Genomic DNA, 15,312 nt, shown 5'->3' with positions numbered 1-15,312 from the left:
TACAAACCTCATCAATTTTGGTGCAATGGTTGCCGAGAAAAACGATTTCCCCCTGTTCCCATCTATTTAGTTAGCAGTTCCCGAGCTGAAGCTTCCTCTTATAATACGTGTGTCACACGGCGCACTTCTTATTGCGATTAAGCCTGGCCCAATGGAATTTTTGGCTCCTTTGCGCAAGCTGCGCGTCGATAATTTCGATCCGGATTGGGCTTGATCGCAATCAAAAGCGGTCGTGTGACTCCGGGACAAGTTGATCTCGGTTAAGACTAATGCAGAGTAACCATAACTCACCTTCAGGCTCATTCCGGAGAAGTCCAGGTTTTCAAAAGACTTGCTTTGTCTAATGTTCTCAAGCAAACTCCGCTTGGTCCATGGCCCACTGAATGTGACGACAATATTTTTATCGCCGTAGGCGACTAGGCATTTGGAACCTATCGGTGAAGAGGTTTACGAATGAGGACATCGTACGAAAAGCATACAATCAAGAAACCACAACGCCAAAGAGAGCTGAACTATAAAAGTTGTTGCACGTCGGTTGAAAGCGCGCGCGCACTGAATTTTGGCGCGCGGTTGCGGAGTAACGGGGAAGCGCAGTTGCCCAGCAACGGACTAACGGGCGCGCGCGGCTGCGGAGCAGCACCCAATTATAATGTCAACTAAACAAATAAAAATAAATAAAGTGTAACAATCTAAAAAAGTGCATTACTTTTTAAGTTACTGTGCGTGCAATATGCGACGATAGTACAATGATTGCCGCTTTCCGCCGCATGCAGCCTGCACCAGCCCGTATACCGACGCCCGCAGGCTGTCTGCTTCCCCGGCTGCGTCGCGTCGCGCAAGTTGATATAATATTATTTCCGGAGTGAGCGACAGTCCAGTTTTCGTTTGCAAATGTGCTGCTTTTGTGCTCTCTGTGAGTAGTCTGCGTATTCGGAAGGCCGTGTAGTGTACAGTCATTCGGTGGCGGCAGTGCGGTGTCTGTGCGCGCGGTGAGGGCGCGCGCGCGTGCGAATTCGACACTATAAAGGATAAGTGCTTCTTAAGTGGTTAGGCCCCAGGTAGCGTCTTTCTCCACGTCTGTTCGTTCCGTTCTGTGTCTGTGACCCACAATTTCCGCTGCTTCAATCTTAGTATAACATTTTTCATTCGTAACGCTAGCCAATTATTATTCGTGACAAAATTTCGCAGTGGTTCAACTAAATTGCGTGCACGCATATTAGAGCAACAATGGACGTAAAACACTGCCCAAGGTGTCCTTTTTCATCTTGTCAGTTTACGAAGATCGTAAGTCATATAGGTTTAGTGCACAGCGCTGAACCCGGTTTTAGCATATTTTGTGGTATTGGCGGATGTGCCAATACTTACACTAATTTTTCCTCGTACCGATCGCACCTGTATCGTCAGCATAGGGATGTGCTAGAGGACAGTGGAAGTACTTTTTCATGCTCACATCTTGTGGCACCCGAGAACGCGTCCTCTTCACAGTTCAACTTGGACTATTCATCTGAAGCGAACCATGCAGAAGGAACACATGTGAACAGTGGTGGTGATTGTGGTCAGTCAAAGGAGCCATCGGAGAAGCAGAGTGCAACGCGGGGTCATGGCCTACAGACTTTTCTGCAGCAAGCAAAAGCTACAGTGTGGAACTTTTTTTCAGTGTTATTGAGCGACATAACTTGCCGCATGTTGCAATTGAGAAGTTGTTCTCTGAATTGCACCTGGTGTTCGAGGAGTTGCTTAAGGCGTACGCAAGTGAAATTGCAAGTACCATGCAAGCATACACACCAGGGTCCGACCTAGAGGATTCGCTCAAGTGTAATTTTGTTGATCAAATTTTCAGTGGTATCACCAGCAGACGAAAGAGAGAAAAGTATGCTCAAGATAATTTTCCTTACGTAGCACCTGAGCAACAGATCATTGGACAAAATTCGAGGTATCATTATGTTCCATTGCCTAAGCTTCTTCTTGTGCTTTGTGAAATCCCCGATATTTCTGCTCACCTCACTACACCAGAGGTTGATAACCATGCACCCACTGTGTACAGGGATTTTACAGATGGCCAGTTGTATAGACATCTTCTGTCACTCATCTCACCAACAGCTGCACACACTATTGTTATTTTGTTTTATTCAGATGAAATAGAAATCGTAAATCCTTTGGGTGCCAAACGGGGCATGCACAAACTTTTGGCCATCTACTGTGTCTTGCTAAATCTTCATGTCAAATATAGGTCGCAGCTTCAGAACATCTATCTAGTTATGATTGTGCGTTACAGTTACATTAGCTCTTATGGCCTGAGAGCAATTTTGCAACCACTGGTAGATGATCTGAAGCATCTGCATGAGCATGGAATCAAGTTCTATATGACGGGGATAGAAGAGCATGCTCAGGTACTCGTTTTTGGCTTCTGTGGTGACAACTTGTCACTCAACCGCTTGGGAGGGTTCTCATGCTGCTTCAGCAGTGGCCGAGTATGCAGATTTTGTATGGTGTATGCTAAACACCTTGCGGACAAAACTAGTGATGCTGTGTGCCAAGCACCTACGGCAAGTAGGCACCAGCTCCACCTTCAAGCACTGGCTGTGAACAGCATCTATAATAGGCGGTTGTATGGGGTAAATGAGGAGTCGCCTCTTGAGCTTGCATATTTTGATGGGACCCGCCAGCTGCCCCCAGATTTGATGCATGACATCTTGGAGGGGACAACTGAATGTGTCCTTCGCCAGGTTATGAAGTCGCTCCTTTCCTCCGGTGTCCTATCCAAAAAGGATGTGGAGGAAATATCATCATTTCCATACGGCCCAAATGACAGAAAGAACAAGCCTGTTCAAGTTAACATGTCCTTCATCAACAACAAAGCAACTCTGAGAGGAACCGCATCAAGCAAATGGTGCGTGCTGAGGTTCATACCCCTGGTACTCGGACCAAAAGTTCCTGAAGGAAACGAAGACTTTGAACTGTTGCTACAGTTTCGAGAGGTCACTGACATCATTTTTGCCCCAGAGATACCAGCTGAGCGTCTTGCATACCTTGATGTCCTTGTGGAAACGTTTCTGACAGAGTTTGCCAACAGATATGGCCGATAAGTTATAACACCAAAGATGCACTACATGGTTCATTATGCAAGGTGTGTGCGTGAGATGGGACCATTAAAACATCTCTGGTCCATGAGGTTCGAGGCCAAGCATCAAGAGCTGAAGAAACAAGCATCGTGTGTGAAGAACTACAAGAACATTACACTCACGCTTTCAAAACGACATCAGCTGAAGCAAAGCTTTCAGATGCAGTTTTTTCAGCTCTATGAAGGTCTTGCAACTTCACAGAGCAAGCCTGTTGATTATGACAGACTCCCAGAGTGTGCCAAAGGGGTCCTGCCAGTGACAACTCATGAAGTCAAGTCCGCAACTTTTGATAAGTGCAAGTACAGATGTGGCAGCATCTTGGTTGCACAAAACACTGACAGCCCTGATTTTCAAGAAATCGAGTCTCTCTATGTTGCCAGTGGCAGGCTGTATATTCTGACCAGAATTTTAATACTAAATAAGTTTGACCGACACAGATTTTGTTATGTGGTTTGAAGGTCGCATCAGCGGCAACTTCACGAGACTGCGGACCACTTCGCACCTTGTCTCCTTGACATGTATGAGAACGGAGAAATTGTCCCAAAGTGGGAGCTTTGGTGATGAATAATGGTGGTGGCTTCACCACCACAGCAGTGGTGAAATGGTAGAGCATCTGCCTCGTTTGTGGGAGGTCCTGGGATCAAATCTTGGTGCTGCCAGAAATGTACCGGCCTTTTCTAATGGGTAGGGATGTACCAATACCTGGCACTCAGTTGTTCGTACTGCCATAGGGCAATATGAACCCGTTTCTACCCATTAGGAGCTCATCTGGGGATTGTTCTCCTACAGTTAGCGTTAAGTCGCAGTTAAGTCGCACCACTGTGGTGTCCTTGCCTTCATTGCTGCCTTTTTTTTCATTGAATTGGCTGTTCAGAAGACCCTGTCTAATTGACCATTCTCGTTCGTTGTTTCTAGATGGTGTAAGCATCTTTTCAGTCCTCCCAGGCTTGCTGTGGGTTGTCAGCTGGCTCGAGGTGTGACAGCGGTAGCAGGAATGTGTTGGCCATAGTTGTGGGGTGGTTCTGATTACTCTGACACCATGTTGTGCTGTTGCTGGAGTGAGTCAGACGCAGGACCAGCCGAGCCGAGAACAGAAATGGAACTGTGTGTACTCAGGCTGTACAGATTCACAACACGTCATAGGTGATGCAAGCTGTCAGTTAAATTGAAAGGCGTCACATAGATAGCAGGAGAAGAGGAAGCGATGCGAATATATACCAGGCACTAAAGACGATAATGAGCTGCTTGTATCAAGCAGTGACATGCACACAGTGTTGCAACTGTGAGAAAAGCATTCTTTATTAGGCGTTTGCCGTTATATAGTGCCGTTTGCACAAGCCGGCCGGGAAGGCCAGCTTGTGCGCGTACTGGCACGGGGCCGGCACTCGGATGGTGCCGGGCCAGTTGAAGTACAGGTGGGTCAACTTGTACGACAGCCGCTGCATGTGGTCTGGCTTGAGGCCCGTCGTGTCGTAGATGACGTTGTAGTGGGTCTGGGACGCTGTGCCCTGGCGGACGCTCTGCAACACCAGGAAGAAGTCGTAGCGTTCAGGGCGCGTCAGCTCGGTGTCGACTACGGTGCCAGGCAAAGGCTTGCCGTAGGCCCGCTCGGCAGGTGCGAGAAGAAGCGCGTGGTGATGCGCTTGGTGACCACCACAAAGGCCAGCTTGTGGTCCACGCCCGGGAAGAGTTCGTCCAGTGAGCTAATAATCTGTTTGATTTCCCACTCTTGTACCTGGGTGCAAAGGGGGCAGAGGACAATGTGATGTAGGAAAGAAAGGCGATGGGAAACTCCAACATTGCGTTATTACAAAAAAATAGTGGCTTCTTACACGAAAGTAGCTCTCTTATATTGAACATTTGTTAGAAGCACGTTACCGTAAATAGTGGAATATATATAGATAGGGTTCCTATGTTAATAAGCAATGAAAATAGTGGAAATGTGCCCCCTTGTCTTATAAGCAGGTCTTCCTGCAAAGAATACAGCAATGTTTAAAAATTGCCAATGGAAGAAAGCACAATTCTAGTGCTTGAGGTGGTCCACTTGAAGACGCTGACTTTACTTGCATGAGAAATCAAAATGCAGATTCGACTAACAAAATAGCACAAAGTTTTTTTTTAAGTAATTTCTATACGGCACATATTGCAATTCATAAATTGTAACCCGCCGTGGTTGCTCGCTATGGTGTTCGGCTACTGAGCACTAGGTCGCGGGATCGAATCCTGGTCACGGCAGGCACATTTCCATGGGGGCAACATGCGAAAACACCCGTGGGCTTAGATTTGGGTGCACATTAAAGAACCCCAGGTGGTCGATATTTCCGGAGTCCTCCACTATGGTGGGCCTCATAATCAGAAGGTGGTTTTGGCAGGTAAAGTCCCATAAATTCATTCATAAATTGTAGCCCACAAGAGTGCAAGGCCAGTCGACCTGAAAACAATTCTGTGGAGAAAAGCATTTTTGATTTCTTTGCCATTAAACTTGCAGTAAAATGCACTCTTGTTCCACTTACGTCCTTTTTTTTAGGAAAACGCCATTTTATGCATTGAAGCACAAAAGTAACTGGGTAACTGGATTGAACCGTGTTCGCTGGCTCACCCTCACATGCTTTCACTTATACAGAACCTCACGGCGACGGCAACGTCGACAGCGGAAATCCGCCTGTTTTTATTGCTATTGCAATAAAAACAAGTTCGTGAATTTTTGTGGATAAGTTCAATAATGCATTCCCATTTCTCATGCAAGTAATGTGAGCCAGCCTCTTCGAGTGGACCAGCTTAAGGACTAGAACTGTGCTATCTGGTACAGGTGATCTTTAAAAAAATGCTTCAACTCTTAAACAGACATCATAGTGTTTGCACGAGGGAAGACGGAGGGCATATGCAATGGTCCATACCAAGCTGGAACATGGCACCATTATAACAAGGTCACATTTTATACTAAAGTACCTTTGCTTTATCCAATATTTGTTATCAGCATGTAGTATACAGTGAAACCTCGCTTACAAACACCACATCAACAAACTTTTGAGAATAACAAACTCTTTGGAAATCTCCTGCTGAATGCTTACAATTTCAATGCAAGAATATTTCGGTACTCCACTCTAAGCCAAAAAATGGCTGTGGCTTAGGTAAGGTTAAGCCCAGGATGCGAAGCATACTAGCCTTTATTTTAGTTGTTGAACCACTGTTTAGCTTGGTGAACTGCTGTTGCTTGGCTATATTTGGTTCGGCTAGACGAAGAAACAACTCATGCGTTACTCTGCTTCGCCTTGGACGCCCCGCATTGGACGCGGTGAGCGTCGAGCAACGCAGCGTTCGGCGCGGCAACGAAATGTGCGCCTGAGCAAGCGACGCACGCCTGAGCCTTAGAAACAGCTCGTTTCTAAGGCAACACCGCATTCACTAGAGGCGCTTTTGTACCGCTTTGAAGCATCGTACTCGTGGCTCAGTGGTAGCGTCTCCGTCTCCCACTCCGGAGACCCTGGTTCGATTCCCACCCAGCCCATCTTGCAAGAGTTGAGCCAAAGCCACTTCTCCTCTGTCGTGACGTCACGGTGTCACGTGGTATTCAAGGCGACACCGCCGCGCCTGAGGAGCTGGGTTGAGCTCTCGTAATATGCTTCGCATAAAAGAACTGAAACGGGTATGACTGTTAGTCTCTTGGAGGACTAAATGAGCTGCCACAGATTTTGAACCAATTTTGGACTAACTGCGGGAGCAAATGCGGCGGCCTAACTGGGGGAGCAACTACTGCAGACTAAAAGTGAGGGCAACTTTTAGTCCCTCCCAGTTTCCGTTCGCCTGTTAACCGCTGATCCCTAGAGGATCAACGGTTAGTCTGTTAAAGTTAGTCTACAGGAGTAACTGCAAAAGCAACCTTTAGTCCCTCCCAGTTAGTCCCTAGAGGACCAACAGTTAGTCTGTTAAGGTTAGTCCACAGGGAGTAACTGCAGGAGCAACTTTTAGTCCTTCCCAGTTAGTCCCTAGATTACCAACGGTTAGTCTGTTCAGGTTAGTCTACAGGGAGTAACTGCAGGAGCAACTTTTAGTCCATCCCAGTTAGTCCCTAGAGGATAAACAGTTAGTCCCCTTAGGTTAGTCCACAGAGAGTAACTGCAGGCGCAACATTTATTCCCTCCCAATTAGTTTCTAGAGGTTCAACGATTAGTCTGTTTAGGTTAGTCCGCAGGGACTAACTTTACGAGCAACTTTTAAGCCAGGGAGGACCAATGGTTGGGCTGGTTAAGTTAGCCCAGAGACTATCTGTTCGCCAATCTCTGGAGAAATCTTTTTCTTTCAAGTACTTCCACTAAACCAAACAGTTGTTCCCCCAAGATTAAATGTTGCCCACCATAAAGGTAATGGTTATACCACCTTAATGTTCTTCTAGAGGCTAACCGTTCAAACAGGAATGATTAACATTCAATCCGAAACACATATATAGTGTTTGGAATAAATCATACTTTTCAGTCATGCACCGAAATCACTTTTCCAATGATTCCAGGTTGCCATAGCTTTTCATGCAAAAACAATGATCGAACTCAAGTAACCCATGTTTATTTTTAATTAAATATTGCCACCATCATCTCGAGCCACAATTAACAAAACAAGTAAAAGGAATACTAGCATACAAATGCCAAGTCCTTGGTATACAGTAATGACATATAAATACAGAAGATAAAAAAAAATTGACTGAAAATATGCAGCAGTTCAAACAAAATAAAACAACTTCAAAGTATACAGCAGATGAAACGTGTCATAGCCAGAGTAAAATCATGAAAATAAAATTAAGTCAGGAGCAGTCACAGTCAAATATAAGTTAGAAGCACTCTACAATAAGTATGTAAAGACCTCAGTTGTGTGAACAACAATGTCGATTGTGTGGCCGTCTATACATCCACGGCTTCTACTCGCACACTGGCACTATCAGCAAGACTACAAGGTGCACAAATAATTGCTCAGGAGTTGAGCACTTATTTGCGCAGGCCATAGAGGCTTTTGTTGCTTATCTGTAAGGTAGGGCTCGACCATACGCTGCACTTCTCTACTTATATGCCACTGCACTTATCACAGACTTATTTTCCTTAACTCCTTATTTTGCCCGAACAAGTGGATCTCTTTCTATACTTTCCGCAAACACTAAGTGACTGGAATAATCTCTTACTTGATTGCCTGTTGTCTACTGAACATTTTAATTCTAATGCTTGAATGACTTTCTACCCAGTTTCTTTTCTTTTTCCATTTCATTTGCTACTTGGCTCTTTGTTGCATTTATTTGTTCATTACATACCCTCAGCCTTGTATATAAGGATGTAGCAGGATTGGTACACAAATCCAACTACGACATATGGAAGAAAGCATGGATGATGTGCAAAATTTTGTTAATCACAGCACGAAATATTGCAGGCTTCTTCCCAAGCCCCAAAGAAAAGGACAATGACTTCGAAGTAATGCATGTAATGAACATGATTAATGTCAATGTAAGAAAAGCATCATCATCAGCAGCAGCCTATTTATGTCCTCTGCAGAACGAAGGCTCCTTCCTGCGATCTCCAATTACCCCTGTCCTGCGCCAACAGATTCCAACTAGCACCTGCAAATTTCTTAATTTCGTCGCACCACCTAGTTGTCAGCCATCCTCTTCCGCGCTTCCCTCCTCTTGGTACCCATTCTGTCAGCCTAAAGGTTCAACGGTTATCTAATCTGCGCATTACATGACCTGCCCAGCACCATTCTTTTCTCTTGATGTCTATTAGAATATCGTCTATACCTGTTTGCTCACTGATCTAAACCGCTCTCTTTGTATCTCTTACAGTTATGCCTAGAATTCTTCGTTCCATCGCTCTTTGCGCGGTCCTTAACTTGTTCTCAAGCTTTTTTGTCAGTCTCCAAGTCTCCACCCTATATGTCAGCACCAGTAAAATGCACCGATTGTATACTTTCCTTTTCGTTGATTACAGTAAGCTCCCACTCAGGAGCTCACGATGTCTGCCGTATGCGATCCAACCCATTTTTATTCTTCTGTGAATTTCCTTCTCATGGTCAGGGTTCTCTGTGATTAGTTCACCTAGGTAAACCTACTCCTTCGCAGACTATAGAGGCTGGCTTGTGATCTTGAACTCTTGTTCCCTTGCCTGGTTATTTATCATTATCTTTGTCTGCTGCATATTAATCTTCAGCCCCACTCTTACACTCTCCCTGTTAAGGTCCTCAACCATTTGTTGCAACTCGTCTGCAGTGTTGCTGAATAGAACAATGTCATTGGCAAATTGAAGGTTGCTGAGGTATTTGCCATCAATCCTTACTCCTAAACCTTCCCAGTTTAATAGCTTGAATACTTCTTCCAAGCACACAGTGAATAGAATTAGAGGGTCTCCTTGTCTGACCCCTTTCTTTATAGGTACCTTCCTACTTTTCTTGTGTAGAATTGGGTGCACAAATAATATTGCAAGCACAGTATGGATGGCAAGGTTGTAATCACAGCACTAAATATTGCTAGTTTCCCCCAAAGTCCATAAAAAAGGAGAGTGACTATGCGAACGCATTGAAATAATGCATATAATGAACATGATTAATGTCCAAGTAAAAAAAATGATGCACAAATACAACTACAACATAGTATTGCGAACACAGTATGGATGGCAAGATTCTGGTAATCACAGCACAACATGTTGCTCGTTTCTTCCAAAGTCAAAAAAAGAAAAGGGGAGTGACGGTGCGAACACATTGAAATAATGCATGTAATGAACATAATTAATGTACAAGTAAATAAAATATTGGTGCACAAATACAACAACATAATGTTGCGAACACAGTAGGGGTGGCAATATTCTGTTAATCACAGCACAACATATTGCTAGTTTCCCCCAAAGTAAAAAAAAAAAGGAGAGTGACGGTGTGAACACATTGAAATAATGCATGTAATGAAATAATAATAATAATATTTGGGGTTTTACGTGCCAAAACCACTTTCTGATTATGAGGCACGCCGTAGTGGAGGACTCCGGAAATTTTGACCAGCTGGGGTTCTTTAACGTGCACCTAAATCTAAGCACACGGGTGTTTTCGCAATTCGCCCCCATCGAAATGCGGCCGCCGTGGCCGGGATGTAATGAACATGTAATGCATGTAATGAACATGATTAATGTCCACGTAAATAAAATATTTGTGCACAAATACAACTACAACATAATATTGCAAACACAGTATGGATGGCAAGATTCTGGTAATCACAGCACAAGATATTGCTAGTTTCCCCAAAAGTAAAAAAAAAGGACGGTGAGGGTGCGAACGCTTTGATGTAATGCATGTAACAAACATTTTTAATGTAGGAGAAAAAAAGTGTTTGGTACACAAATACAATTACGACACATGGTTTCAAATATATTACAATGCTTCTGGTAATCACAGTACAAATATTGCGAGGGTCTCAGATATCGCCCCTCAAAAAAAGAAAAAGAAATGATGGTACATACACTTCTATTGCACACATTATATATTCCCACTTATGGGTAGTTTCAATGACTGACTACTTTCCTGTTGCATTGATCTTTGGCACTTGTAGCAATGTTATTTTGACTTGCTATTACTCAATTGATATCACTATATGTGTTACTGTATCATGCTTTGTATTGCACCTCCTGCTAGGGCCTTGTGGCCTGCAGTATTTCTATAAATAAATAACAATAATAAAGAAACATGGCGTCAAAAGTGAACTAGTGCTATCAGTGCTTATTCTAGTGCATCAACCATGAAGAAAACTCCTCCACCAGTGAAGTTTGACTCCAGCGGAAAAGCTGCAACTTCACGTTGTACTTAAAATTGACTAATACAGCAAGACCACCATCTGAATACTAAGTAGCTCTTATTTAGGCCGTTAGTGGCTCTTCACTGCACCAAACCCAGAATTTAAACGAACACTAAAGAGAAAAATGATTTCGCCAATATAGTAAATTATCATTCTACAATACCAAAACGTCACTCTTATAGGGAGAAGAGGGCTGGTAAACCGGAAAAGATGCAAAGAGGGAAGGGCAAGTGAGGCTGCCACCTTGAGGTTACTGCACCTGCTAGGGCCTAGTCAAATGCTTATAAATGAAAGTAAGCTAAATTGTGTTTTAAGTACCCACTGATCGATCATGGTAAGCTTTGAGAACTTTTGCTGAGCTGACATTGCCACATATGAAAAATAGCTTGAAATTTGTGTAGTTGCACTGGCGCTGAGGTTTCGGTGCAGTATCCAAGAAATGGAACTTTGGCCTTCATTTTCTCTTCTAACAATAAATCTAATATTGCAAGAATAACGAAAATAGTTATCGAACCACTTCGTCAGTGTAAATTGGTTTGTGTTCATTGTTTTATTCATCGCACCCATAAGGCTCTCAACTAAGGGTATTGCACAAGGGGGGACAATAATGAAAATACTAATGTGGCTTCGAAGAAGAGATTGCAATATCTGTACAACTGAATGTGTGTTACGAAAAATACTAAATGAAAGCTGAAAGAATAAGTGGGAACGGTGACCACGAAACATACAAAAAGTGGATTTAAAAAATTTTAGACAGTGATAGAAACAGGTGCAAACACTGATCAACACAAGCAAATATTATACACAAGAAAAAATTTGAATGCAAACAATAAGGCATACTTCAAAGCAGAAATTATACAATTCAATAAACTTCACAAAGAAAAAAAAGAAATGTAAGCAAGAAAAAAAGGCTATAAATGCAAGCAATGTCAATCACTAGAACCAACTGTCTTAAAAAAGAAGATGATGACCTTCCTGAGAAAGAGGAAAAAAATTAGTTAAAAATAATCGAACACACTTACTGGCAGTTTAGTGTCTCTTTAATATCCTGGTCAGATGGGCAAACTTAGGGCATCTTGAGTAAATTTAATTTACTTTGTTCAGTGTCACTTCAGCAGCAGGGTCCTACGTGGCAAACCAAAGTGCCATTCAGGAATAGTGAAAATGATGCTACAGTGAAATCTTAATATAATAAACTTCGTGGGACTACGATAAATTGTTCGTTAATATGAAAGGTCATTATAGCAAAAGCCCCAGAATTAACAATTCTGTGCATCAAGCCATAAGTGTGTAAGTTTTGAATGTGTGGGCCATACACAAAAACTTGAGTTGGCCCTCTGCCTCTGCTGTTGCTATTTTCCATTGACTCGGCCACTATGTACCACCAAAGCACCGCGGCGCACATGAAAGAGACGCCGTCGACAAAGCCACAGACAATCTCCCAGTCGCCTCCAAAGCACAATGTTCTTTTTTCTTCTTCTTTTCTTTTTTGTCACTTTCATTGCCGCATGCGGTCACAAAACCTATTATGTCGTCACCTCCAGAAAGAACAAAAGAAAAAAAGGAAGAAAAATTGCCTCTACATGTTTTGTTTTTTTTCTTCCCATGCTGTCCTCAGGTATTTTGGAGCCCACACTGTGCTACTTTATGCACAGTTTCATTTGTTAGCCTAACACTACAGCTCCTGTGAAGGACAAACTGAAATTTAGGAGTCCCAGGATTTCTTCATATGACTTCATTGTACTGAGGCATTGTTAACCTGACACGGAAATTTAATAATAATTGTTGTCCTGAAAACTTCGGTGTTCTGAAGTTTGTAGTACTGAAATATTTTTAGATTGAAACTATAGGCAGTCAGCAGGGGATATCTGAAAAGCTTGTTAATGTGGTGCTCATAGTAACGAGATTTCACTGTATATGAAGCCATGAGGCTTGATATGATTCTCAGCATTTAATGCTTTACAAATAATTACTCTTCTCATGCAAAACATTCTGTGTTACAAGAACCTTTACAAAGAAGTATAGAAATGCTCCAATCTTGTTAACATGTCAGGGTGTCTACCAAGTTGACATTTACAAATTCCCTGAGCTTTCCAGGTTTTCCCCGAGTACCTTTGCAAATTTCCCTGAGCAACGCAGAACTATGTTTTATGTCAAGACGGGAAACCACGTCGCCCGATGCTGTCACTCTCTAGGAAGCGTGTGAAATTTTTTTTTTAAAAATGCCATAATCCAGTTTGAACACTAAGGAGTAGTGTTTATGTTATTCCAGAAGAGATTAGAAGGAAGGGGTTAGTAAAATGCACAGCAAATAAAATGTCTTTGAAAAAAATTGCAAAACCAGTCGGACATTCTCAAATACGCATAAAAAGGAGATGCGTACAGAAGCAAGTATTTTCGAATAAGAGCTATTTCTATTAACTGATAGCAAGCTCAGTGGTATGAGACCCAAACTTTGTTGCAGCGGGATTCAGCTGTAATAGTACTTTGGCCATCTCAAACACTATTAGCAAGAATTTAGACAAATCACCCCTCGCCAATCTTTTTAATGTGAAACATTCTTTGCCTCATTCTTGGTAGATTGAGCTATGTAGGCAGGCTCCTGTCTCGTCTAGCTTTCATAAAAAAAAATAATAATGTGCGACTGATGCGGGAATCGAACCTCTGCCATTGCGCGCCACAGCTGGGTACTCTAACCATCGGGCCACGATCACGCGCATGCTTCTCTTGTTCTAATGCCAGCCAGCTGTTCGAGAGACTTGGCACGTACACCCCATGTCACTTTGTCGTCATCTTTCCTTGTGACAGCTCATGCCTTGAGGCGCCACGCCCCGTCAGACAGCACCATCTCTAGGACTGGCCCACTTTGCCCATTACTTCTCTTGTAGCAGCCTACATTACTTAGAAACTGTGCAACGTTGTAAAGACTTCACGATAGCCCAAGTTAACCGCGTTTTTTAACATACACCGCATGAAATAGCCATAAGTACGTACGATAGTATAATACGTAGTTGCTGATGACGTCACAATACCGCATTCATCTCGCTTCCGCTCGTCCACTGCCTATGTAGAACCCGACAATCGCCATGTCGTAGGCTTGCCTTGAACGGCTCGCATGGAAATCATGCTATTGCCGTCATACAATCACCTACAATGTGGCTGCTGTCACGCTGCTTTTGTCGCACAGATACACTCACGGCCCACACGCACAACTACTCAATTTGCAGGAACTCCTTGGTCCACTTGGTATCATCTTGCAGAAACCCAAATGTTAGTGGATAGCCAAGTACTTGCAGAATGTTTTGCGTAACAGATTCCTACAGTGCGTAGCATTCGCACAATTTTTTTAGTGTTAAAGGCACTTAAAGGAGAAACACTAAGTAATTATATCTTTCTTTAAATTGCATTACTCCGTCAGTTCAATTGCAATCAGAACTCTGCATAGACAAGTAATTCTGCCTGCCAACACCTATTTGTGATGGCAGGGAGAATTAAAGCGTGGCTGAATCACAAATTTGACTGAATTACCACTTTGGCTTAATTACAAATTTGGCTGAATTACAACTTTTGGCTGAATTGCAAAGGTTCTGCCAGATACTGATGCTTTGCAGTTCAGTCTTTGACTCTTACAAAATACATGGCAGCCCATCTTTAACGAGAAAATATTGAAATACAGGCACCATCAAAATATACGACGTCATGGCAAGATACTGCAGGAATTTCAAGGCAGTGCTGCCCCCTGTAGTATTTAGTTCTCACATTTTTCTTTTTTGCTTACCAAACCTCTTCTCACAGTAATAATTACTTTGTTTGGTATTGGAGTAGTTAACTAGTACAGCTCAAACCATTTTTCTCTTTAAAAACACAATTTTTACAATCACAGCGCAGCAAGTATCATACCACTTCGTGTGCATCTTGCTCCCGTCTCTGGGCAACACCATGGATGTCTGGTGGCTCTTCGCACAAAGGTTCATCTGAAACTATGTAAAGTGAAAAAAAAAGCATTACTACACGACAATAGGAGATCCAGTAAGGGGGTGTGAACCTGAACTGAGGAACGGTTAGGTGGAACCAAACTATTGATAGGTCGTGCTAGGGTGCTGGGATGGTGTGACAGTTGTTCTCCATCCTAGACACTTTGCAAACAACTTTGGTAGTTCAATAGGTGGCAGTAGTTCTCCCTAGCAGCTTTGCACATTCGCTATGGACAACTAAAAGAAGCTACACAATGTTGCTGCAGCTGGTCTGCATACAGAAGACAAAAAATACTAAAGGCACATGTTATTAGAGCGTCACAGATCCCATCAACAAAAAGAGGGGCAGAATATAGAAAAGTCTAATAACGAAATGAATTTCAATCGTGCATCCTCAAAAAAAGTA

General features: G+C 43.0%; 1 protein-coding gene and 1 long non-coding RNA gene across 2 annotated transcripts; one reads left to right on the top strand and one right to left on the bottom strand.

Annotated features, from left to right (window-relative positions):
- The first annotated feature begins 1,769 nt into the window (after nt 1-1,769).
- Nucleotides 1,770-3,086, top strand: LOC139051717 (uncharacterized). The gene has a single exon (XM_070528703.1). The coding sequence runs from the start codon at nt 1,770-1,772 to the stop codon at nt 3,084-3,086; it is 1,317 nt and encodes a 438-aa protein (XP_070384804.1).
- Nucleotides 3,087-4,465: 1,379 nt separating this feature from the next.
- Nucleotides 4,466-14,882, bottom strand: LOC139051777 (uncharacterized). The gene is made up of 3 exons (XR_011509550.1): nt 14,833-14,882; nt 11,955-12,057; nt 4,466-4,857 (listed from the first exon to the last, which is right to left on the bottom strand). It is a non-coding gene; the product is annotated as an uncharacterized lncRNA (long non-coding RNA).
- Nucleotides 14,883-15,312: the final 430 nt, after the last annotated feature.

The sequence above is a fragment of the Dermacentor albipictus genome, unplaced genomic scaffold, assembly GCF_038994185.2.
Source record: "Dermacentor albipictus isolate Rhodes 1998 colony unplaced genomic scaffold, USDA_Dalb.pri_finalv2 scaffold_14, whole genome shotgun sequence".
NCBI lineage: Eukaryota > Metazoa > Arthropoda > Arachnida > Ixodida > Ixodidae > Dermacentor > Dermacentor albipictus.
Note: the sequence above shows the minus strand (reverse complement) of the source record. Positions and strands in the feature narration are given on the sequence as shown.

Excerpts from the sequence above, each read along its gene's own strand:
- LOC139051717 (XM_070528703.1), top strand. The coding sequence starts at position 1,770 with ATGCAAGCATACACACCAGGGTCCGACCTAGAGGATTCGCTCAAGTGT.